The 22,223-nt window shown below is 40.0% G+C and overlaps 1 protein-coding gene across 4 annotated transcripts in view; it reads left to right on the top strand.

The window, feature by feature from the left end:
• The window catches only part of RGL1 (ral guanine nucleotide dissociation stimulator like 1), a 258,991-nt gene that overhangs the window by 155,011 nt on the left and 81,757 nt on the right, over nucleotides 1-22,223 (top strand). For all 4 annotated transcript variants that reach the window (XM_040446563.1, XM_040446566.1, XM_040446564.1 and 1 more), the window contains one exon: nucleotides 16,107-16,315. In XM_040446563.1, the coding sequence (XP_040302497.1) occupies nucleotides 16,107-16,315 (209 nt within the window). The remainder of the gene's footprint in view (nucleotides 1-16,106; nucleotides 16,316-22,223) is intronic.

Genomic DNA, 22,223 nt, shown 5'->3' on the forward strand with positions numbered 1-22,223 from the left:
GGGGAGGGGCAGAGAGAGAGGGAGACACAGAATCGGAAACAGGCTCCAGGCTCTGAGCCATCAGCCCAGAGCCCGACGCGGGGCTTGAACTCACGGACTGCGAGATCGTGACCTGGCTGAAGTCGGACGCTTAACCGACTGCGCCACCCAGGCGCCCCTGCAGTTCGTTTTTCATGTAGACCCATGCTCTATTTGATTATGGTATACTTACCACTTAAAACCTTTCAGTGACTTTCCACTGGTAATAAATAGGTTAAAGATCAAAATTCTTCTGGCTAAGCTTATCTCTTGCCACTCTCCTCTGGCTCACTCCCCTTTGACCACATGGACTTCTCTCTGCCCTTCTGATGTGCCCAGTTTCTTCCTGCTTCATGTCATTTGCACATGCAGTTCCCTCACTTGAAATGTTGTCTCTCACCCTCTACTTGGTGAACCCCTAGTGATTATCCTGGTCTCTGGTTTCCTCAGCGAAACTTTCCCTGATCACCAACACAAAACATGACCCTCTTCTCATGTGTTCTTTTACCATATTTTTTAGAAAGCAATGATCTTTACTTTCATTAGGTAGCTAATTGATAAATTTTGTGTTTAATATTTGTCTTTTCTGCTTGAATGGTGGCTCCGTGAGGCTATGGACCATGCCTGTGTTCATTTCTGTATCCTCAGTGTCTTATAATAGTACTATGAACATACTACAAACTCAAGTATTTTTGAAAGAATGAATGAAAATGGGGTTTGTGGTCAAGAAGCACTTCCCTAGACCTGCAGTTAAGTTTCATGACTGAGGTAGCAAGTAGGCTTTGTTATCAAGTGGAATCCGTCATCACTAGCGTTCTAGAATGAGATCTTAGAGCACTTCTTTGTGTCAGTATTAAAAATTATTATAAATAGAGACCTCCAACAATGGTCTTGGTGTTTAAGGCTTAGAGCCTGGCATGGGAGAAAGGAGAAGTTAAAAGACTTCAGATGAAATGTGTACTTACTTTACATGATGTCTTTCATGCAGGAAGCATTGGAAGCTTCTTAGTAGTACAACACCTGACAAATAAACTTTTCCCAGTGTATTTACCCTCATATCACGTAGCTGGGTGATGAGCTTGTGTGTTCATTTTCTCTGATACTCCCACTTGGAATTGTAAGAAATGAGAACAAGCGCATATTCCCACTCTCTGCTTTCAAAGCAAGTAATCGGCTCAACGGCTTTTACATCTGATGGAACAATGAAGGCAATGTCAGTCTCAGAGAATGATGAGAGATCCTTGTTACATGTAGTTTGATTCAGCATCTCAATCTTGATGAGAAAGGAAGGAATTCTGGAGAAAAAAACCATGACTTCAGTAATTTTTTAATTTTTTTTAAGTTTATTTTGAGAGAGAGAGAGAGAGAGAGAGATAGGGGGAGGGACAGAGAGAGGGGTAAGAAGAAAGAATTCCAAGCAGGCTCTGCACGGTCAGCACAGAGCCTGATGTGGCACTCAAACTTATGACCATGAGATCATGACCTGAGCGGAAACCAAGAGTCAGATGCTTAACTGACTGAGCCACCCAGGCACACTGACTTCAGTAATTTTTAAAATCATGATGATCAAGTATGGAATTAATTGGGATTCACAAAAAAGGTCAGAAATATCATTTTGATAAATTCAGTTCTTACCTGCTATGACGAGAGCTTTGTTTACCTAAGATTTTTAGTTCAGAGGATAGAGTTTTATATTTTTCAGTACATCTAAGGAGTTGCCTAAGCCTTTAATTCAGATTTCTAAATAATTTGCAATTTAATTACATTAATTTGCTTTTCACTCATTCCTACAGACATGTACTATTATTCATTGTTAGACCGAATTCTGTACCCCAGGGATATATTAGTGGACAAGACAGATAAGGGCTCTGCTGTTGTAGAGTTGATAGGCAGCAAACACATAAACAAGTCAGTGCTGTTAAGAAATGAACCTAGATCACGTGATCTGGCCTGGCAGAGGAAGATTGGTAGTGTGACACCAGGGGATGGTCCCGGGATGGGGGTGAGGCGTTAGCTGAGGAGATGCTCCTGATCAGAGGAAGTGAATGAGGGGAAGGATCCCATGAGAAAGGCAGGCAGAAGGAGCAAATGCAAAGACCATTAAGTGTGAATGAATGTACCTATGTTTTGAGACCTGAAATACCTTGTGGCTGGGCTTAGAGAGGGAAGGAGATGGTTTTGGTGGTGAGGTCAAGGAGGTAGGCAGAAGGAACCTCGTGGGCCCTGGTGGAAAAGGGCATGTTACTCCAAGTGTTATGGGAAGCCACTGAGAGGTTTTTTTTTTTTTTTTAATATAATTTATTGTCAAATTGGTTTCCATACAACACCCATTGCTCATCCCAACAGGTGCCCTCCTCAATGCCCATCATCCACTTTCCCCTCTCCCCCACCCCCCACCAACCCTCAGTTCTCAATATTTAAGAGTCTCTTATGGTTTGCCTCCCTCCCTCTCTGTAATGTTTTTTTCCCCCTTCCCCTCCCCCATGGTCTTCTATTAAGTTTCTCAGGATCCACATATGAGTGAAAACATATGGTATCTGTCTTTCTCTGCCTGACTGATTTCACTTAGCATAATACCCTCCAGTTCCATCCACGTTGCTACAAATGGCCAGATTTCATTCTTTCTCATTGCAAAGTAGTATTCCATTGTATATATAAACACATCTTCTTTATCCATTCGTCAGTTGGTGGACATTTAGGCTCTTGCCATGATTTGGGTATTGTTGAAAGTGCTGCTATAAACATTGGGGTGCAAGTGCCCCTATACATCAGCCCTCCTGTAACCTTTGGGTAAATTCCTAGCAGTGCTATTACTGGGTCATAGGGTGGATCTATTTTTAATTTTTTGAGAAACCTCCACACTGTTTTCCAGAGCAGCTACACCAGTTTGCATTCCCACCAGCAGTGCAAGAGGGTTCCCGTTTCTCCACATCCTCGCCAGCGTCTGTAGTCTCCTGATTTGTTCATTTTAGCCACTGAGAGGTTTTAAGAGCAGGGGAGTGACATGATCTGATTTGTTTTCAGAAGGTCACCATGGGTGCCGTAAGAACAATTTAAAAAGGCTTTTGCTTTAGCAGTCCAGCTAAGAGGTGATGGTCAAACATTACATGCTTTTATAATATACATACAGACTTTTCTTGTTTATATGTACAGACTGTTTTATTTGACTGCATTTGGAATAATCAAGTAAAGCTTGTGTAGGGAACATAATGTTAGATTTGTTACATAAAAAAACTCATTTCTATCTTAAAAACATTTAATACTCCTGAAGTGCTTACTGATGTGGTCATAGGCTAATTTCTGGAGATATAAATATAAATATGACTAGTCTTTGACCTTAAAGATTTCACAGTCTACTGGAGGATGCCTGTAAGTAAACAGATGCTGACAACATACTATAGAAAATGTGTGGCTATTACAACTAAAATGGCCACAGGTGTTTCTGTCTATATCTCTCGGTGGACATATGCAATCATTTCTGTTGGGAACGTACCTAGGAATGGAATTGCTGAATCATAGGACAGGCATGTTTAGCTATAGTGAATACTTGGACTTTATCCTAAAAGTAGAATTTGTGCTTTCGAAAGAACATTTTGGCAAAACTGGAGGCAAGAGAGCGTGGTTCAGTGCCTGTTGCACCTACACAGTTAAGAAGTGAGATCTGAATTAAGGCAGGACCGTGAGGAAGTAGCATAGAATAGGGAGCTATTTAGGAAATGGGACAGGTTGGATGTTGGAGTTGAGGGGAAGACACGGTGAAGCAGGGGGGTGGAGGGGTTGATTTGCAGTATTAACTAAGTCAGAGGCCAGAGAAGGGGTGAGATTTTAGAGGAATTAAACAGATTTCTTTTTGTACATATTGAGTTAGAGTTCCTTATGGATGATCCAGAAGAAGACAAGTTAGAAAAATAGCAAGAACTCAAGTTGGAGTTGGAAGTAAATGTATTTGTGTTAGGGGAAACTGTGGGGATGCATGTGTGGGATGGCTAGAAAGAGGACATAGACTAAGAAGAGGTGCAATGTTAGAAATGTTTCCATATTGTTGGTAAGTGAAGGACAACGGACCAGTGATCAGCCAGTAGTATCAAATGAGAGCCTCGAGGGAGATAAGATAAGAATTCTGGTGAGGTGTGACTCTGGGTCCAGACTACCTAGAATTGAGTCCTGGCTTTGGCCACTGTTTAGCTGTTTGCCCTGAGCCAAGTCACTTAGCCTTTCTCAGCCGCAATTTTCTGTAAAATAGCTGTAAAATGGGGATAATAAATTTATCTGCTTTGTGAGGTTATTATGGGATACATAAAAGTGCATAGAGTTATTGGTTGTGGTTGTTGAAAAGTGATGTTTGTAAACCAAAGGGGCAGAGAGTTCCAAGAGGGAATCAGTGGTGCGAGTTCTATAGGGATACCTCAGGAGGTGAGTGCCGAAGTGGTTCCGTAGGATTGACAGCCAGGCAGAAGAGTACTGAGGGCAGAAGTGAAATCTATAGGCTAGTCTTAATACCTTTCCTTCTTATAGGAAAGCCCACTGAGTTTTGTAATACAAACACATCAGAAAGATCCCATGGTTTTCTTGAAAGCATCTCAGGTCATTGACATGAGTGTTCATAGCTTGGTTTATTGTATAGTTCTTTTATCTCAAGCAGTTCAAAGTGTATCCCACATTTTTCTGAATCATCCTCTTAACGTCTAGGTAAGTTAAGGAAGGTAAAGGTGACATTCTTCCCAATTTACAGATGAGGACACTGAGACTAAGAGAAGTCACATGGCTTTGCCTAAGCTTATATTAATCAGCTTCTCCTTTATCCCATCAATAAAATTTACTCATCCCTGGGTTAGCATTGTCAAGCACGATATTTTTCCCAGGGTAACCAAGGGATCTTCTGCATTTAGAATCACTTGGGATGCTGGCTAAAATGCAGATCCTTTGTCTTTATTCTGGGCTTACTGATCAGAACCTCTGGGACATGGGCTCACGAATCAGTGATTTTGCCAGCACTCCAGGTGATTCTTTTGAAACTGTTTAGTGTGTTCAAGGAAACAGAGCAATAAATCCCCGAGTGTACATTGTTTAGTGACATTTTTCACACACATGAAATCTTTAAGTATTTTACATTCAGAAACACTAACTACTATAACTAAAACTTTAGAACCTTTTCCCAACCTGTTGTCTGATTTGTTACCTTTGTGAAATTGAGTAGTATCTTTGGGCCTGAAAGTAAAACTGATTTGACCTATGCATTGGTGTAAACGAACTGGACAATTTATTGGTGTGTTACTGTAGCATTGCTGGGGGTGTCACAGAGAAGCTATGGCCAAGGACTCTATATATTACCTCAGTTTGGTCAATGGGTCCATCTGTGATTACTGTTTTAGTAAATGAAAGCCCATGTGTGTGTGTATGTGTGTGTGTATTATTGATTATAAAGAGTGGCTTTCTCTATATTCTGGGCTTCTGTTTGCATGTGATAATCAGCCATGTCTCTGTCTGGTATTTCTAGTGGGGCAGCATAAAACTCTCAGGATCTGGTAACTTGACAACTCTGATGCCAGGGAATGGACTCCATCAGAGCAAGCCCATAGCCAGTGAGTGATGGCTCAAAAACCACTTTTTTCCCCTTTGGTTGCGGAGGAGGTGGAGTTTTCTCTGTGAGTTGGCATCTTGTCTGTCTGGTTCTCTGTTTTTATCTAGGGCTGCCAGCAGCTACATAGTAGGGACTCAGCAAATACTTGTTGAATGAATGAATCCTCTCAAGTTTATTTAGGAACTATGAAACACAACCAAGTTAAAAAGAATTATTCTAGCCTACTGCTAGATAAATAGAAGGCACTGACAAGTACTTGATGATTAATCGAATGGGAACTAGAAACATAATCTAGTTCTGTGGGATTTTCCCTCCTTCTCTTGACTCTTGGGGTTGCAAGAGGTTTTTTTCCCCCACCGGTTCTGAAATTCTCACTCTGAGGCCCCTATTATTTACCTGGCATTATCTCATAAAAAATACACACTAGTCTTAAGTTCTGTACATCTCTTTGCTTCCAAGCCATTAAGTGAAAAATTTCGCATTTATATTTTATAATCTCCACTGTTAGGTTTTTGAAGAATACAGTCCCTTATTTCCTTCATAGATTCCCTTAGCACCTCACTTAGGTTCTTTGCACGATGGAAGTGCTTTTAATACTGTTTCTACTGACTTGATTTCAAGAGTGGGTCATGAGCGATGGGAATGATGAGCATATTATTAAGAAGACAAATATTTTCTTTGCAACTGACACGCCTGTCTTTTTACATATATTTTTGACACGTTAAATCTATCGAACAAAATGGTTACTCTTTCAGTTTCTGTTCGTTTGGAGAAATTGGATCAGTGTTCTTGCCAGCTATCAGTGCTTTCTATGCTCTGCCTTCTTTATTTTTATTGAGTGTCAGCATTTACAAACCTGCCACTTTGGCTGTATCCCACAGTCAATCATATTGCCATTCTACTTGCATTTTCCTTTCTCTCTAAAGATAGAAGGAAATGATCTCTTGACTAGAGAGATTTATAAACCTAGCAGGTAGGCAAATTAATTAATAATCTGGAAATCAGAGGAGAACGTCAGTGTTCCCCGTGGGTTCTTAGGCTGTCTTATCCAGCAGCTTCTCATACAGGTTACTGACATTGTTTTCCTGGCTCCTTTTGAGCCCTTGGGGGAAGTCATTTGTCCTTCTTAGGCTCAATTTACTCATTTAAGAAACTGTAATAATGAGGGGAATTTTTGTTTTCCTCCAGAGAGGGTGTTTAGCACTAAACCAACGTTTTCCCCCATAGTGCTTGTTAAAGGTTTCAGTCCGTGTCAGGAGGTAAGAGGCATAATACCATAGAGCATTTGATGCAGTCAGTCCTAACTTTTGGTGAAAGTTACTGGGGTAGGGGAAAAAATCGAAAAGAGGATTTTAGTATAACACACAGTATCTTCGTTTCTTTTATCTGTAGGATCCTGAATAGTTCTTGCAACTGTGCAACATGCCTTCAGATCTGTTATCTAATTTTGTCTCTTTCTTACAACAATCCTATGAAGTATGGAGATTCTGGGCTATTGAATTGTAATAGTCTTGGGTATACAAATCGGGGTTTGAATACCCACTATTGTGGTGCTTTGTGTTTTAACACAACACACTGTAATAGAAAGACAGGGCTGGTTTTATATCCTGACTCTCTCACATTAGGCTAATGGGCTGGGTAACTTTGGGCCAAATCCCTCACTTCTCCAAACCTCATGTTCCTACAGTAAAGTGAGAATAATTTGTACCAGAAGATTTTTGTAAAGATTGAGCATCTGCCCCATAAGTGCTCAATAAATACCTATTAACCCTCTCTTCTCTTCCTTTTCATTTAGGGCATGAGGATGGTTTTCTTAGAATTGATTTACAGATTATGAAGAGTAAAATCTACTGAGAAAAAAAAAGCCATTTTATTTCAGTATATCTTTCGGAGAGATGTACTCAAGATAAACTAAATTGTTCTTCATACCTCACCCTAGATTGGATCACCTGATAGTAGGCTTAAAAGATACCTGCTTGCTCTGTAGATAGCCATTTCTACAAGCCCATGACCTAGGAATATTACTTGTGTCAAACGCAGCACTGAGGACTAGAGTATTTGCCAGAGGCTCTATGTTCCAGAGCTTTGCGGGAACTGTAAAGTTAAATTTTACATTTGAATTTATAAGTCCACATAGACTTTAAAGATTTAGTTTTGGAGGGGAAAAGAAGCATGTTAGACAGTCATTACTTGAATTCTCAAATCCAGGGGAATAATGATTTACTGGCATTTTGATAATGGGGCTTTGATTTTTATGCTGTATCATTATAAAGGGGGCAATAATAAATAGTAGGAGCAAAATGTTTACTTGGCTTAAAACTGAACTAATCCCATAAGAAGGTGGGGGAGGGTCAGAGATTCCTTAATGTGGTATGGAGAAGAAGAATCAAACTAAGTTTGGAAACTCAGGCAATTGGCACCCCCTGCCATCCACCCCCTCCCCAGGCCCCAAGGATTGGTGAAGGCACCCTTTAAATGTCAGAAGGAGATAAAGCCCCATGGAACTGTCTGTGGGATTTATGGTGGGCTGGGAAAGCTTCTGGGCTGTGGGGAAGCTTTTCCATTCATAGCAGGCTTCATTCATAGACAATATTAGGTCATGTGGAAGCTCATACCCTCTACTGACCTTTTCAGACAGAGGTTGGCTGGGCTGCTCAAAAACAGAATGAATTCCAGAATGCCAGAGCACCTGTCAACCTGTGACCTCAGGATGTGAAAACCTTGGGCGTTTGGGGCTCTGAACAAGAGGCAAAGGAGGAAGTTATAAATTTTGCAAGTTTATTCTGGATACTAAACTCTGTGTGATGATTTGTTATTTGGTAAATACAGCAGACACTTTTTTAGTTCAGACTTCTCTCGCCTTCTGCAGCTCTAAGTCCCTGAACTTCTCAAAATAACATGTGATTTCTGTATTTCATAGAGTAGATGACCAAGACATCGAGGCTTGAATTTATTGTCCTAGGCTCATAGTGGCTTAGTCTCAGAAATGGGGCTGGAGCCCAGGTTAATTCATAACATCTCAGTCATCAGCATTCTGTTTCAGGCAGAAAAATAGCACATATAAGTGAAAGTATTTTATTTGGATAAAATAAATGTAGCAAACTCCCTGACATCCACCCAATTTTTGGATCTGCCTCCATAAAGACTTTGGAATCTTTTAAAGAGGACTAGAATGTCAGAAATCGGGATCTGTGTCAGGGAAGGTGGAGTCTGTTATGGGTTAACATTGGACCAAGCAGATTCACAGCCAGGAGGACTACTCTCTTTAGGAGATGGAAAACACAACTTCCTGTTTCCCCCAGGAGAGTTCCTGGACTCTGAAGGGGTGATCTAAGGAACCCTGCTGGGACAGGATGGTGGAGGAGCTGGGATTTCGGTGTGATAAAACAACAGCCTTTGTTATTACAGTTCTCTTAGCATTTTCCTGAGGATGAAGGGTACTCGTCATAGAAACCTGACCACATTCGAACATGCAGCTTCAAGTCAAGTCAGCTCTTGGGGATCTTACCAGAGGTGTTTAGAACATGTTTGTTTGTCAAGCACATGCTTCTCTACCTCTTCTCTTTTCACATGTCTACCTTTTCCTTAGTTCAGAGGCAGAATTTCTATCTCCTTTGAGACCAGAGGTCACAATGACAGCACAAATGCCTTAACTGGATGGGAACACAGAAAGAGAAAAATGTTCAACGAGAATGAAGGTGTCTCCTGAATTTGCCGTTGACATAATCTGAGAGGGACTCCTGGGCAGCGGTGTGCTGAATAAATCAGCTCTCCAGAACAAGAGCCCTAATTTGTGTGCAACTAGTCCGTTTCTATGGTGTAAGTATTTCCACCATGACTGGACTCACAATACCAACGTGGTGTCATTGGACGGAGGATTGAGGAGGAGTGCGCACAATTGGCTCTTGCAAGTCGAACATGCTGGTTCTGGCCGGCGCTCACTGGACCTTGTATGTTTGCATCATTAGGTGAAAGGTTATGTTGGCATGTGTATAAACCTGACAGCGGAGGTTTCTTCTGAGTTCTCACCCCAGAGGTGCTACCAGAGACCGGGTGGCGTGCCAGTTTGTCACTGGGCAGATGCTTCTTCTAGTGCTTTGGCTCCTTTGCTCCTGGGACCTTCTTAATTTTGGTACTCTTCTGGATGCCATTCTCAGCCCTCTGTTCTTCCTGTTCCACGCAGTCTGCCTGGGAGAGGAAAGCCACTTTACTTGATGTAATGTCTACGTCCTTCCATCTTAGGTTCCTCTCCCAGCTTTTAGATTTGAAACTGCCTGTTGGACTGTAATATTGGAAAATCCCAAAGACACTTCAACTTCTACATTTCTCTCTCTCTCTCTTTTTTTTTTTTAAGTTTATTTCTTTATTTTGACAGAGGAAGGGGCAGAGAGAGAGGGAGAGAGTGAATGAGTGAATCCCAAGAAGGCTCTGCATCGTCAGCATGGGGCTCAATCTCACCACCGTGAGATCATGACCTGAGCCGAACTCAAGACTCAGACACGTTCAACCAACTGAGCCACCCAGGCACCCCTCAAGTTCTACATTTGTAAATTGGAATTCCGTACCTCTGCCCCACGAAAATCTGACTTCGCTTCCTCAACTTTCTTTCATATAGGTGGCATGATTATCGTTCCAGTCATTCACACTAAAACTCACGTAAATGTTCCAGATTCTTTTTCAGATCTTCATCCTCTGCATCCAGCTCTTCGCCAAGTCTTGACAATTCCTGAGTATTCCCTAAATATGCCCCTCCACCCAGCACTTTCTCTATTCTTATCGTTGTTACACAAGTTAAGGCCCTTACCATTGCTCATCTGGAGTATTAACAACTTTCTCACTGATTTTCTCAACTTTAAACTTCCCATCACATGTTTCCTCCACACTGTGATTTCTCGGACCATGCTTAAAACTGTAGGAAATGGACTCTAAGCTTTTTAGGATTTGACCTGAGTCCTCCGTGATCAGGTAGCTCCCTGCTGACTCTCTGGCCAACCTGTCCATTCCTTTTGCCATGTTGCTCCTGTAGCCATGTTCCCTCCCATCACACCTCTTTTTTTTTTTTTTTAATTTTTTAATGTTTATTTCTTTTTGAGAGAGAGAGGGGGGCAGAGAGAGGGGAGGAGCAGAGAGAGAGGGAGACACAGAATCGGAAGCAGGCTCTAGGCTCTGAGCTGCCAGCACGGAGCTCGATGCAGGGCTCGAACCCACGAGCCATGAGATCATGACCTGAGTCGAAGTTGGATACTTAACTGACTGAGCCACCCAGGTGCCCTGTCACACCTCTTTTCTTTTCTTTTTAAAAATTTTTATGTTTATTTATTTTTGAGAGAGAGAGTGTGCACGGGGGAGGAGCAGAGAGAGAGGGAGTCACAGAATCTGAAGCAGGCTCCAGGCTCTGAACTGTCAGCACAGAGCCCGACGAGGGACTCGAACTCATGAGCCATGAGATCACGACTGAGCCAAAGTTGGACGCTCAGCCGACTGAGCCACCCAGACGCCCACACCTCTTTTCTTAATGTCTTTGTGCTGGTGTCTCTGTCTGCTGTGTCCTCCCCACCGTTGTTAACTCATAACTTAAAACCCGGTGTCGGAATCCCCTATTTAGGATGCCTTTTTTGATGCCATCTCTATGTTGGGTCCCTCCTGGTTCTTCCATGGTATCTGCCTATCTGTCTCTCCTTTTTTGTTTTGGGGGTTGTTGTTTTTTTTTCCCTCATTTCGCATCATAATGGTTTCTTTGTGTCTGTTTGCTCCACTAGACCCAGTAACCTGGGTGTCAGAACCGCATACTATTTACCTTTATGTCTCTACTATCTTATACGGTGCCTGACACACAGTACTGTTAGTTAATGTGTGGCCAAATAAATAAAAGAGAGATCCATGCTATACTCTTTGTATGCATTTAACATCGTGCTGCCAAATAAAGATAAAAATACAGTGTGCCAGGTTAAGTTTGAAATTCACATAAACAACAAATAATGTTTCAGTATGAATAGGTCCTAAATATTACACGGGACATACTTATGCCCCCCAAGTTATTTTGTTATTCATTATTTACCTGAAATTAAAATCTAAGCATCCTGGCAAACTTAACCTAGAAAAAAATTGAGTTCATACCTGAAAGTTCACACAATGCAGAAGCTCACACTCAACTTGACATCACCTGCCCAGAAGCTCACACTGAAGTTGACATCACTTGCCCTAGGGTTTTGTACACGGTGCTTTGCATCTCTCCATGCCTTATGTGTAAAGAGCTCACAATACTCAGATGCACTGGCGTTGCCATACAGTCTGCCATGTGCCATAACATACACACATGCGTTTGTTTCCTCTGCGTGGTAAGAACATTTCATCTATACGTATCCGGGCAATAATACAGACAGACACAGAGCTTTTTCGTGCATCCCGTCATGGTCTTTCCTGACCTATGGTGGTTTCTTGTTGCTGGATGGTGGGTTTTTTGAAACCAGGAGTATAGCACACCTTCCAAAGGCTACAAAATCTTAGATGTGGGTTTTAGATTTTGTCAGAGAGTTATGGCTAGAAAACTACTCACTGTTTACATTTCTGCTCAGGCCAGGATGCCTGAGAGCTGACGTTCTGAAGGTTGAGCATGGCTTGGACAAAGACGTCATACTGTCTCTAGTCTAATGACCTTGTGGACGTAGCATGTCCCCTGTTAAAGTATCAGATGACTGATGTATTATTTTGATGGAAGGAAATTTTTTTTTTCAAGTTAGAAACACTGAAGCTGTTAACAGTTTATGTTTTGGAAGGCAAAAGAGTGTATTTCTCCGTGACTGGCAACAGAATTGAAATATGGCACATTTCATCTCTCATCCCTCATGCCAGAATTAATAATTATGGAAATTCCTCAGCTAGGACAGTTGGGCAGAGTTGTAGATATTTACCCCATAGGAGTCAGGCATGTTCTCTCAGGAAAAGCTGACTTTTAATGGCAGAGAGATTGCCCCTCCACCCCACTCCAAAATCCTGAAACATTTTTGTGGCCTCGGTATCATGATCTTGTCAGTAAGACGATGGTCTCTGATTAAATCCAGATTGAGCTGTTTCCTGTTAGCGTGCTAACCCAGAGGGCAGGCTCAGCCCTCCGTGTATTGCTCTCTGAGTCTGGGTTATTAAACACTTGTCTGCCAAGGCTCGGTCCCTGCCTCCCTCACTTTTCTTTTAAACTAGGATTCAAAGGTATTGAGATATTACACACAGAAGAGATCCTAAACTCTTAAAAGGGTCCTATGGCTGTCGAGTATTTTGCTGCATAAAAATTTGCTAAACTAAAATTTAGCAAATTTTCCTCTAGTCTGACCATAAGGCAGAGTTATGTTTTCTGTTTCACTTTTATATAATTTTATTTCAAAATAATTCCAGTAACAAGCAGATCATTTCCAAATTTTTGTGTCACAAAGAAACGCTCCACTTGAGTGTTGGTAAATTAGAACTCGTCTTCAAAATCTTCCCTCTGTTCTAGCAAGTTGATATTAGGGTGCTTAGCAAATGTGCAGAAAATGGCATTAAGCAAGTGTTCTGACACCTTAACATGCCTTGTTAATTTTTTTGTGAGAATGATTCTAGGCACTGGAGCAATTCCTGTGCTTCATTTTATATTGTCACTCATGCTCACTCATTGCACTTAGTGAATAATATTTTTCTTTTTTTTTTAAATGTTTATTTATTTTTGAAAGATAGAGAGCAAGCGAGTGGGGGAGGGTGGACACAGAATCCAAAGCAGGCTCCAGCTCTGAGCTGTCAGCAGAGAGCTCAACGCAGGGCTCGAACTCACAAACCACAGGATCATGACCTGAGCTGAAGTCGGATGCTTAACTGACTGAGCCACCGAGGTGCCCCAATAATTTTTAAAATCTAAATAAGTCAAAGTATTTTATTAGCTATTCTCTTAGCTCAAACATGGTTCTTCCTAATGTACAGATGCAAACACTGAGGGACAAAAACCGTTATTGGGGAGGTATGGGGATCAGGCAAGCATACTGAGAGTTTTTTCCAGAGGAAAAGGAGGACCAAAAGGAAGCGACTGGGTTAATGAGTAACAGGATTCCATTCCCAAGGGAGAGCCTTGGCTTCCTGCCAACTCTGCTTTCTGGCAGGAAAGGGGACCCACTTCATCAGGCCCTTTGACAAACATTTTTCTCTGTGTGTGAAATTTTGGCTACATCGGTGCTCAGGGAAAAATCAGTTCTTTTAAATAGCTTTTACTTTCCATAAGAAAATATGTAAAGTGGAATTTGCATTGTGAGTAAGAGGAGAATCCTCAAATTACAAAATTGTTTGGTAAGGGAACATTGTCACAAGGTGAGGAAGCTTGATTTAGAACTAGAGCTTGAATATCCCTGGAGAATGAGAAGCCATTCCTTTCATTATTGTTAACGTTTGACACTGAAGCATATTTTTTTAAGCTGCTTTTTAATATTACCAGGCTGGTCATTTGTTTGGGACCAGATCTTTTGAGTAAAACATAGAAAAAACATCCCTACATTTTGGTATTAAGAAAGACGTCAAAGGGATATATAGATGTTTGAAGATAAAAATTAACATTGTATTTTATAATGTCTTTTTTTTTTTTTTAGTGAAAAGTGGCAAAAGTGAATTATGGTTTAAACACATCGCAGTGACTTACTAAGCTAACATTTTCCAAAGTATGTTCATCCTGATGATCTGCAAGATGCTGGCAGAGTAAAGGGACTCCATTTGGAAGGATCATGTATCATGATTGTGTATCCCTCTCTTAGAGTTTCATAACATGTTAGCATATTGAAGACTTTAAGAAATTCTGTAGTAAAGAAATGTATTTGACCTTGTTTTGCTCTGTAGTTCCCAAACTTGACCACAGGACCTTTTGTTTCAGAACTAGTGTTTTACCAGCACCCACGTAGGGCAGCACTACAGCACTGTACTAACTGGTAAAACAAGTAATTAGACTTTGAAACCATATATCCTTTTCATTTATTGTTTCAGCTTAAAGTGAACAAACACTCCCGGGAGGATAGGTGGATACTATTAGGCCTATTTTAAAACTACATATACAGTGATAAAGAACAGTTATCAGGCCGTGATTGGAGTCATCGGGCAGAAGAGGTCTGCAGAAACATTTGGTATTTTGCCCAAACCAGATCCCTCCCTTAGTAAAGTGAAAGTATCCTTCGAGAATGAAATAAAGAAATAAAGTCATGCACTGTGGAAGCCTGAGTCTTAATGTTAAGTCCTGTTAGCAGTTAGACATAATGACATTAAGCTATTCTAACCCTTTTCTAAAAGCGATCGCCACCATTTTGGTCTTACTGGAAGCAATCTTGCCAGCTAATTTCCTTCCAGTGGTTTAACATCTGGCAGGCCAGGTGAAGAGAAAGCAAACATGCTACTTAGCACCGTGTCGTCATTTAGAGATTCAGTTCCCTCTTCTTTGCTCCTCTTCCTCAATTTTTGCATGTCTGGTTATTTCAATTTAAGAAAAGCTGACATACAACAATTCAAACTTACAGTTCACAAAACCTGCCTGGCTATTGTTTACATCACTGACAATGATTATTTGCTTTAGAAAAGGATCCTCTCAGTAGGTCATCTTCATGCTTATGAAGGACAAGTTAAGCTGAAAATTGCATCTTTGTATCATATGTTACGTGCAGATTTATTATAGGATGTAAGGCACACCCCTGTTTTTCTTCATACTCAGTGTTCAGGCTTTACATATCTTTATCAATAGTCAGTTCTTATGTTTTGTGCAGTTGTACCTGCCAATATTATTTGCAATTTCATTCTCATGTGATGGCTACTTCTCATGAGCACATGTCTTTTCTTGTTCGTTTGCAAGTCTCCAGAAATCAGAGATCATACACCCATCCACCCTTCCCATTACTCCCCAGGGGTTAGCCCAGGGCTGCTTGGTATAAGCTACTTCTTGGTCAGTTACGTTGATTGCTCATGATACTCAATCAGGAAGGATATTGCTTCTTGTGGACTGAAGAACACCGGATCATGGTCACATCTCCGTAGATATCCGAATATACTCCTGATTTTTCAGCCTAGTGATATGATGTCAACCGGCTCATACAAATCCTAAAAATTTAACAATCAGCTCTCCAAAGCCAGTAGGAGTCTGCTCCACCACTGTAGGAGCTGTCTTTAAGAATGAGTTTGACAACTTACCATGGAACAGTACAAAGGGGATGATTGATAACTTTTGCTAAACTTGATCCTGGGGTCATGGAAAACATTCTTGATAAAATAGGCCAGCAACCTAATTCTTTATAGGGGATTAAGTAGAGGCAGGTGTAAGCACTATGAAATAAAGCAGCATGAATATCATCACCACCTCCTCACTCTACTACACCCATGGGTGAGAGGATTGTTTTACGTGGCTTGAGGGGAATTAAGAGCACGGAAACACGATAGTCTATGCTTCCACTGGTCCACTGATTGTGGTTTTCCTTTAGGGAGCATTTCGCCTGATCATAATCATGAATTTCTTATACAGGTTGAAGGGGACCAGCTGCCTCCAGGACACACAGTCAGTCAATATGAGACCTGTAAGATCAGGACCATAAAAGCTGGCACCTTGGAGAAGCTTGTGGAGAACCTGCTGACGGCGTTTGGGGACAATGACTTTACCTATATCAGCATCTTTCTGTCAACATACAGAGGCTTTGCCTCCACCAAAGAGGTGCTGGAGCTGCTGCTGGACAGGTAAGAATCCAAAGGAGTTTGAGAGATGACAGAAACGCGAGAAAGGACTTGTGCAGGGTGAAGACCTGAGTTTCAGACTCACCTGCACTTGGTATGCTGAGAGGGATGTGTGAGAAAGGACCCACTGGAAGGAACAAACTTTGGAACAGGTGGCACAAAGACTTTTCAAGAGCCACGTTATGGTTTATTTCTGGTAGATATACCTTAGAAGAATCTAGAAAACTCTATGAAATCTTTGGGAGTACCTGCCATAAATGTATACTCCGTTGTGTATAGATTGCAGTTACTGTTTGCCCCCCTAAAATTTTCTCCATATTTTAATAGTTCTATATTATTCTAGTAAATAAGCAATTAACTAGGAATCTTACTGAGTTGTTGGGAGAATCAAATATGCTAATATGTGTGAAGTATGGAGCTCAGTGTTAGATGCATAGGAAGAATCTAATGGATGGCAGCTTCAATATAATGATGATGATAATATTATTAACAATCACAATGCAGTGACTGCTCTCTGAATATTATCCTCGGTTTATGTTGTTAGGTCATATGTTGCAGATAGCAGAGCAGTGTATATTATATTTTACACATTAATAATTCTGTTTCCCCTCCTTAGTTTTGCCTTATTTCTAATTAAACTTGACCTTTTAATAAATTGTAATTAAATTGACTTGATACTGGGAGGAAGAAAAACCATCAGCCAAACAATTGTTTTAGAGACATGAGAATTGCCATTTTAAATCCTTATATTTTGGAGTTTCCTGCCTAAGAAAGGAAATGAGATAGGCTTTTTTTGTTGGAGTAGTTGAATACTGACTTTTAACTAGGTTTTTAAAAAATTTTGAAGTGTTATGTGCCCATAGAAGGGTAAAAAAGAAACATTCATGTTTTCTCATATTGCTACATTTCCCCAAATATCTTTTATTAGGCTTTTAAAAAATTGTAGAACTGGGAAGAAGAAAATTGGACCATAATCTAATTAGGCAGATAACACATATTAACATTTTAAAAATAGAAGTATCCGTGTATATAGAGAAAAGTTCAAACAATTCAGAAAATTATAAAAAGTAAACATTTTTCATTCCTCCTGGGTAATCACTGTAAACCATTCCTTTTGTATTCTTCCCCAAATTTTCTGGGCTTATATACATGTACATAAATACACATTTATATAAATATACATCATATTTATTCATATATGATATTTATCAAAAATATCATATTTTTATATGACATAAATAGAATCATAGTACAGTCTGTTCTGCAACTTTGGTTTTTTACTTACCTGTTTTGGAGATTTTTTATTCATTAAGAGAATTAACATATGTGAAAGGCTTAGAACAGTGGCTGGCATATTGAAAGCTCAAGAAATGTAAGTTATTGTCATTTCAAAATCACATATAGATGTATTTACCATATTCTTTTTGGTGGCTTTAGTAGTATTTATTGAGTAGATTATTCTATGGGTGGACAGTTAAGCTCACTCCAGTTTTTTAATTTGTTTTTAAAATTTTTATGTATTAAAATGTTTTTAATGTTTATTTTTGAGAGAGAGAAAGAGCAGGGGGAGGGGTGCAGAGAGAGAGAGAGAGAGACACAGAATCTGAAGAAGGCTTCAGGCTCTGAGCTGTCAGCACAGAGCCTGACGTGGGGCTCGAACTCATGAGCCCTGAGATCACGTGACATGAGGTGAAGCCAGATGCTTAACCGACTGAGCCACCTGGGTGCCCCTGTTTTTAAAATGTTTAAACAATGCTGCAAAGAGTGTCTTTGAATATATACCTTCCAAGTATTTGTGTGAGAATTCTGTAGGATCATTTCATAGAAGAGTGGTGGATAGGACAAAATATATAAATATTTTAAAATGTCAAAGATATTGGGGCACCTGGGTGGCTCAGTCGGTTAAGCGTCCCACTTCGGCTCAGGTCATGATCTCACAGTTCATGGGTTTGAGCCCCGCGTCGGGCTCCGTGCTGACAGCTCAGCGCCTGGAGCCTTCTTCGGATTCTGTGTCTCCCTCTCTTTCTGTTCCTCCCCCACTCACCTCTGTCTCTCTGTCTCAAAAATAAATAAACATTAAAAAAATAAAATAAAACATGAAGGATATTGCTAAATTGTCCTTCAGAAAGTTGCACCAACCACATTTCTGTTCACAGAGAATGAGCGGCCTGTTCCCTTGCTTTCCTCACACCCTTGTGACCTGTGAATATTTTCACCTCTGCCATTGAAACCATCTCTACCGTCGTCTGTCCATTGAAAAATAGCTTATTGTTTTTTTAAGTTTCTTACATTTGTGAGTGAGGTTTAGCATCTTTAAAACATTTACCGGGCTTTTGTGTTTTTCTGTTTACATCTTTTCATATCCTTTACTTATTTTTATTTGGGACTATTATCATCTACTTATAACTGTTTAATATAATATGACATTATTTTTTTGCTTATCATGTGTTGAAAATATTTCTCCTAGTTTGTCCCTTGGTTTTAAAAGTTATTCATTCATATTTTTCATGAAGACATTTAAAGTAATTTTTATGTGGTCATCTCTATCAGTCTTAAATAAGGCCTTTAATAATAAAATTCTATTCCAATGTGCTTACGGTTATTGATAACAGTGGGTTTTTCTCAAGGTATTTTCCTCATAGATGCAATGTAGAGTGAAATCATCTGGACCAACGTTTATTCATATGTTCATATTCAGGAACATTGAAAAATGCCTATCCTTTATCATACATTGATCTGGGTCTCATAACTCTGGACTTCAGCATAGATAAGAAGTTCTGTAGTTTTTTTGTATGCACTTTAAATGTTAAGCTCTTAAAAATGTTAAGCCTGGGGTATAAACTTGTGGGATTAGTAAGTCATTTCTTTCATAGTTTGTTTGCTTGTGTAATATCAACACCTATAAATAGAGCTTGGAGAAGTGTACGAATTTTCCTTCTAGTCACATATATGGAAAGGATGCAGTATATGCAGACAGTATGAGGAAATAGGTCAACACATCAAAAACTCCTACAAGTTTTCTTTGGAATTGACAACCTCTTTTTTCTTATGGGTAGCTCTACTGATAATATGCCACAGATGTCCACAGCCAGTAAAGAAGCGCACGTGAATTCCAGCTGTTCATCATAAGTAGTGGACATACACACAGGAACTAGAGTGTTTAGTCTGTGACTCATGTACATCCAGCGTTTATTTGATGATTTTTTAAATCTTCTCTTTGTTCTTTTATAGGAGGTACACATTTTTTTATTTTTAAAAGATTAACTGGATGACAGTTATTAAATAACGGAATCAACATGAATTCAAATTACATTCAGTTCAAACTATCATTTAAGGTATAACTGAACGAAAGAGTTAAGGTTTATCTTGACCTGTTGGATGAGCCAAGGCTTGGCCTTAAATTTCATCTCCTACTCCTGTCCTTTGCTTGCCTCTGAAATGAATGGAATCAACAAGTGCCAAATGCCTATAAAATACCCGGGACTCAGCAAGACACTATTTGGGTGAAACAGAAATATAGGACTTGGTCGTTTTTCACCCTTGTGGTGAATTTACTGTGAAGCTGTTGGTACTTAACCTCCAGGGACCCTCACTTACTTGCAATACTGTCTACATCATTTATATTCACAATATTGTAATCTTTTTCTTAGAGAGGACCCTTCAAATTACATATGCTGTGCAAAACCTGGTTGCACTCCCTGAGAACTTAGTATTTTACTGCAAAAGATAAGGCTTACACTCATAAAACAAGTAGACAACCACTTAAGGTGGTGTAAAAAATGAAACTGTAATGTGTTCTGCGGAAGTTCAGAGAAATAAATCTTGTTTATTTTGCTTCCTCCGTGGAAATGTGGATTTGTCCATGTGTGTATGCACTTCAGTATGAATATTTCTCCCATTTCCCACTCACTTAGATCTTGTGACCAGATGTTCATCTTTGTTCAGTTTTAACCAAAATACAGATTCTGTGAAACACTTGATTCTTAAATTGACCGTTGTGAGTTTTCATGTCTGTAATTGGGACGTAAGCAATTAAATTGCACAAACTTACCTACCCCGAAGATGAGTTTGATATACTATTTTTTTGTTAGTAAATTGTGGTATACTTGTTTGTGAGTCTCTGATATAACTTTTTATGATTTCTCTTAGTTTCTTAAGAGTAGATTGCTTATCTTTTGTGAAATCAACACTGGGAAGTTACTATAGGATGTGCTAATCCTAACAAGTCAAGAATGGATTGAAGGCAGGTGCTGTAGTCTTTCTTGTGCCCCCAGAGGAAAGCTTATTTGAAGTCGAACTTTGATTTTCCTTAAGACTTCCAATCATGTGGCTTTTCTTGTATGGAGCTTTATGTAATTAAAAAAGTCCTTTTATATACGTTTTTTCATTCTGCTAACATGAGTCCTTGTGATTGACCAATAGAAAGCAGCTTGAAGTCATATATGGCTAATTCCATGTGTTTGCTTTATCTCTTACTTGGAGTTGTCAGCAGTTCACCAAGAATCCAGTTTTCTGTGCTTCTCACCATGGTTCAGTTAATTCTAGGGCTCACAGACTTCATTTTTAACCTAAGAGAAAGTTTTGGATTGTGGCTTAGCTCTTTGTGTTAGGCCTTTGTGATTTTGTTTTCTCTAACTTCACACATACATTCCACTTAAACATATATTCTTTCCACCATACCCTTAAAAAAAGTAAGGGAGTTAGGTACCACTGAAAATACTTAACCTCAAATGTAGGGAGAATCCTGTCTCAGCTAGTGACCCTCACTGAGGACCATGAAATGTTTATACACATAGCTAGATTTTTCTTCAGACAGCTGTCATTAGCTACTTTTGGCCTATTCTTGATCATTCTCCTTGATCTGTAACTTTCATATCAGAAGTAAGAAGACTTCCAAAGACAAACAATAGTGGTGAATAGGTCTCCAGAAACTTTTGGTAAGTCACTATTGGCACTCAGTTCACAGTTTGGGAAGGAATGGGCAAATCTGAACTGACTCTTGGTAGCAAGTGAATTCTTCCAGTAGAGGACCTTTGGAGAGGATAAAGGTGGAAGGCATCCATAAACATGGTACTTTCAGACCAATCTGACTTGAATTTGCTTGCTTAGGTCACAGAGAAGAGACTAACTCAGTGGCTCTTTGAACTTACTTCCTCTATCCATGTTTTCTGGCCATGCATTTTCACAGGCTTTATCTCAGTTTATTTATCATTATATTACCCCCCCCCCCCCCCCATGTTTGCAGATGAGAAAATTGAGGCCCAGAAACATTTAATCAGTGAGTGGCAGAGCTGGAATTAAAACCTACCTCTTTCTGATTTAGAATCTCTTTCTAAGCATACCATATCACTTCCCTTGATTTGTTAATGCCATTTTAAAGGAAGGGCTGATTTGGGGATACCCCTCAGCTATCCTCAATTGATTTTCCTTGGAAACTACATTACTCTCTTCACATAGTTGTGAGCAATTCACTTGAACATCAATGTTCCTGTTCATTCCTCTATTCAAATGATAGTTACCAGATGTTTAATATGTACCACATCCTGTACTGTACAAGGTGCTGTGTATATGGTAGACAAACTGGTCATGACTCCTGTATTCTTCATACTTAATGGCTAGTGGGGAAGAGTAACATTAAATCACCATACAAATCAATGTGTATAGTTAAAATTGATAACAATCCTTGCGACATAAGAACTAGATTCTGTGACAGAGACAATTAAGAGAGGATTTGGGGAGGTGGATATTACCCAAACAAAACTGGATGTTGGCCAGTGATTTGGGGTGTTTAACTAGGTCATGGACCATCAAGGTCACAGCTGGGTCTGTGTGTCTGGAGTGTTTCTGTTTATTCGATGTGCTCCGGCCAGATCCACTAACCTGAATCTGCTGCTTCCCAAAGAGGACTCTT

The sequence above is a fragment of the Herpailurus yagouaroundi genome, unplaced genomic scaffold (assembly GCF_014898765.1).
Source record: "Herpailurus yagouaroundi ecotype Mexico unplaced genomic scaffold, PumYag 195, whole genome shotgun sequence".
Taxonomy (NCBI): Eukaryota; Metazoa; Chordata; class Mammalia; order Carnivora; family Felidae; genus Herpailurus; species Herpailurus yagouaroundi.